The 3765-nt window shown below is 37.5% G+C and overlaps 1 protein-coding gene across 1 annotated transcript in view; it reads right to left on the bottom strand.

The window, feature by feature from the left end:
- LOC119594025 (neurexin-4-like) overlaps window positions 1-3765 on the bottom strand; it is a gene marked incomplete in the record, with an annotated part of 37999 nt that overhangs the window by 21033 nt on the left and 13201 nt on the right. Inside the window, 4 exon segments of the mRNA XM_037943054.1 lie at window positions 31-250; window positions 429-596; window positions 858-1046; window positions 1187-1353. Of these exon segments, the coding sequence (XP_037798982.1) occupies window positions 31-250; window positions 429-596; window positions 858-1046; window positions 1187-1353 (744 nt within the window).

The raw sequence follows: 3765 nt of genomic DNA, 5'->3' as shown, positions 1-3765 counted from the left end.
TGTTCCCAACATCGAACCCACGCCTCTTACCTCCTACAAGGAAGTATTTGCCAGAAATTACGGAGATGATCCTCGTGGTCTTCATAGGGACATCATCAACTGTGAGCTCCATGCTGTTCTCAGCCACAGTGAACATGGCTTTGTGCCACTGGCCGTCATTGTAGGTGACGTCAAAGTTATCAAGTACAACCTTGCCTGGGGTTTTAGCCGAGGAGATCATGACTTTTACTTTGCCATCTTCCAAGTAGAGCTGAAAGTAATATTAAAACTAGATAATAACTAAACATATGTAGCACCAAACCAATCCTGTCCAAAAACTGAGATTTATAAATATCAAACTGAACATAAAAATAAAACAACAAAAGCTTTCTAAGACAGCTAACAGCACAAAAAGTAAGAGCAAAAGTGAACCCTAAAGATGTCCTCACCTTGAAGTAGCCTGTTGTGGAAAACTTGTGATAGATAAGTACACCTGACTCCTCGTAGGTCCTAAACTCTACAGACACATTGATGGAGCGTTGATCTTCAAAGGCTGGGTAGCGGAGGTGAGCCTCTCGTTTCAGGAAGGTCATGGTCAGGTCAGAGGAGTCTCCATACTGCCAAGAACAGGTGGATAACCAAAACATAGTTTAATAGTTAATTTTTCAAGTTGCTGCATCACAAAATTGTATAGACATACACAAGCACTCAAATGTTCACACACACAATATATATCAATAGATGGAGGGATAGAGACATTTTTAATACAAATTCACTTTTTCTCATTCCAACTCCTCCCTCCCCCCTTCACTATGAGACTGCTCCATCACCAATATACCCCCACCCCCCCAGGCTCTTCCAGGGTTAAATATACTTACAGGACACGTGCTTGAAATGTTGATCCTAGAGTACTTGGGACGCTGGTAATAATAAGAGTAATAATCATCAGCATCTCGCATCTCAGGAATAATGGCAGTGCCATTGATGAAAAGATTTTCCATACAGCCAGTGAAGTTCACTCTTGCCACCATCCCTGGCTGCAAGTTTGGCACACCTCCAATATAAAACTGAAAAATAAAAAAGATTGGAAAATTTGTCAAAACCTGATTTTCATATCTCTTTCTAATATTTCCTAAATTCAGTCTAATATGCTCCATTTCTTTCAACATTAAATGCTCTAAGCACATGATATGGGTTTAATACTCACCTCTCTATTAAGATCCAACCTCTTAAAGTCACCATGGATTATGTCGTCAATCCTGACACGGTCAACTAGGAAGGTAATGTTTCTCTGCTCCCTGCGAATCTCCACATCATGCCAGGAGTTGTCATCCAAGAGTGACCCCACAGAAAAGGTGCTCTTTACTTTCGATCCTGTTTTATACAAAATATGTGGATTAGACTCAAGACCCAAACATCTATTCAACGAAATGCAAAATACCTTCCCTGTTCTGTTTCACTGGTGGCCTGGAAATGGCATTCACAATGGATGATGAACTGCTTTCCTCGCTTCAACACAGCTCCCCTCTATACAGTGGTTATAATCCAGATATTTCCATCAACAACACATGAAAAAACAGCATCATCCACCATAGTTTCAAGTGCTGTTTAGTCAACCAAAAAAAAATCCATCCAAATAAAAACTAACAGCTCACACCAATGCTGCAGACCTTCTTCTTCACAAAAAGACCAAACTTTCTCTAATCATAATGTCTTTACAACTAGTTTCAAGGTTTGTGTTATTAGAAAAACTTTTCTGATGCTCCTCTTGCTCTGCTGAACAGCTTTAAAGTTTAATCCTATGATGGCATGACATCAATGCAATGGCTGTGGTGGACCGAATCACGAACGGCACCACATAATGACATAACCTGCCCCTTTGGCTTATCAGAGGGAGCTTGTCTCTCTCCAATAGTAGAGACATCATTTTTTGGTTTCACTACTAGATATAAGCATATTCAAGTCAAGGGAAATCTTTAAATTTTCAAAACTTCGTTAATGAAATTGAGCTACAAGCTATTTGGCAGATAATATTGTGTTTGCAGTGCTGAACAAACAGGGCACAAACCAGAGAAACTGTCAATGAATGCTAAAAACTCTGCATTACTGGCCACTAGCCAAATTTTAATACCACAGTTTTTGTGTTAAACATTGCAACTGATGATTACAAAATATTAAACCAAACCATGCATATGTCCATGCACCTTCTTATAGTATGTATTTACACCATATAAAATAAATTAAGATATTAATCCAGTCAATCTTCACTTCAACAATATGGGATTATTTTGTGCATCCATCTATCATTTACTATGATAACATCAAACAGTCACATCACATGAAGAAAAATCTCTGGGTCAGAATTTCACTTCTACTTCATTGTATGGCCAAAGCTTTTTTTTTGCCTTAAAAAGGGTGAAAAAATAATCCAAATCAAAATACTCCTGAGAGATGTTAAAGTTAGAGCTTTTCAGCAACAGTGATCAGCAACCTCTTCCTTTTAAGAAGCAATTTTAGGATTATTTTCCTGGAGGGAGAAATACAAATGAACATTACAAGGTTAGATAACACAAAAACAGAAAAAGCACTCAAATGTATATCATGAAAATAAAAAAAAACATGGTAAAAGAATAAAAAAACAATTAAAAAAAATCTTTAAAAAAATATGTTCCCTCAGGAAAGACCAACCCAATTCTTCTATGCTGTCAAATTCGGAATGTGCAGCTTCCAAGCTGTTCGCCAACCTGCTGCTTCTTTGGGATGTAGTGGGAGCTGAAGCACCTGAGAATCGATTAAGGAACACCATCAAATAAAAGTCTTGTATGCTACAGACAGTGCAGAAGGTAACCAAAAAGGAAAAAGCAAGAGAGAGCAAAAATGAAGAAAAGAATTCCTTTCAAGACAAAGTTTCCTTGATATGTACTTGGTTAATCAAGCATTTTCCCATCAGGATACGCACAACACTATTAGCCTTGTATCAAATCACAGCTAGAGAGTTTGCTCTCTATCAAATTTTGGCAACTCGTAATATCTCTACCTACAATGCCCTACCTATGTTGTCATATGTCTTTCTTGAGTCTTTCACACTAGAATTCAATACAGTTGCAAATGATTTGAACAAAATGGGGAATCAGTGCAAGTACTCATTCTAAATAACCAGACAACTTTGTTAATATCCTCAGCAACAACAATAACAACACATTGGCTAAATTTGGCAACAGGCTGTACTAGCAGATAGTGTCATACATGAACCATGAGCAGTGTTCTTTATGACAAAGTTTCTTCTGCCACTCACAATATCAACTCCCATTCCCCTCGTAGTCTCTCCTCTGCTTGAGCCAATTAAAGTCCTGTTGTTATGCCTCTATATTTTTGTAAATGAAAATTAATAGATGTGAGGCAGTAATCCTGATACTATAATCCTGATACAACCAAACCCTAGACCTCTTTCCCAACACATTCCCCCTGGTATGTCATCATCTTTTTACTATTTATAGGTCTAGATATATATATATTTTCTGGTGCATGAAATTGAGTACTTCAGATGCCTAAGAATAATATTTGGCCTGATGAATCCTGAAAAATCCTGCATTTTTTGAAGGCCTAGGGAGTTAAGAGGTAAAAAACAGAGCAAGCTACCTAATCTACAGTTTCCTCTGAAGGTAAAATTACTAAAGATATCCTTGAAAACAAATGGCTGACACGGAGAAAGAAAAAGGCTCTGAGCAAGAAAGTGCAAGAAAAATATTTTTAACAAAATCAGGCCAAAAAAAAATGTTATTAGTC

Source organism: Penaeus monodon, chromosome 33, assembly GCF_015228065.2.
Source record: "Penaeus monodon isolate SGIC_2016 chromosome 33, NSTDA_Pmon_1, whole genome shotgun sequence".
In the NCBI taxonomy this organism is placed as follows: Eukaryota; Metazoa; Arthropoda; class Malacostraca; order Decapoda; family Penaeidae; genus Penaeus; species Penaeus monodon.
Note: the sequence above shows the minus strand (reverse complement) of the source record. Positions and strands in the feature narration are given on the sequence as shown.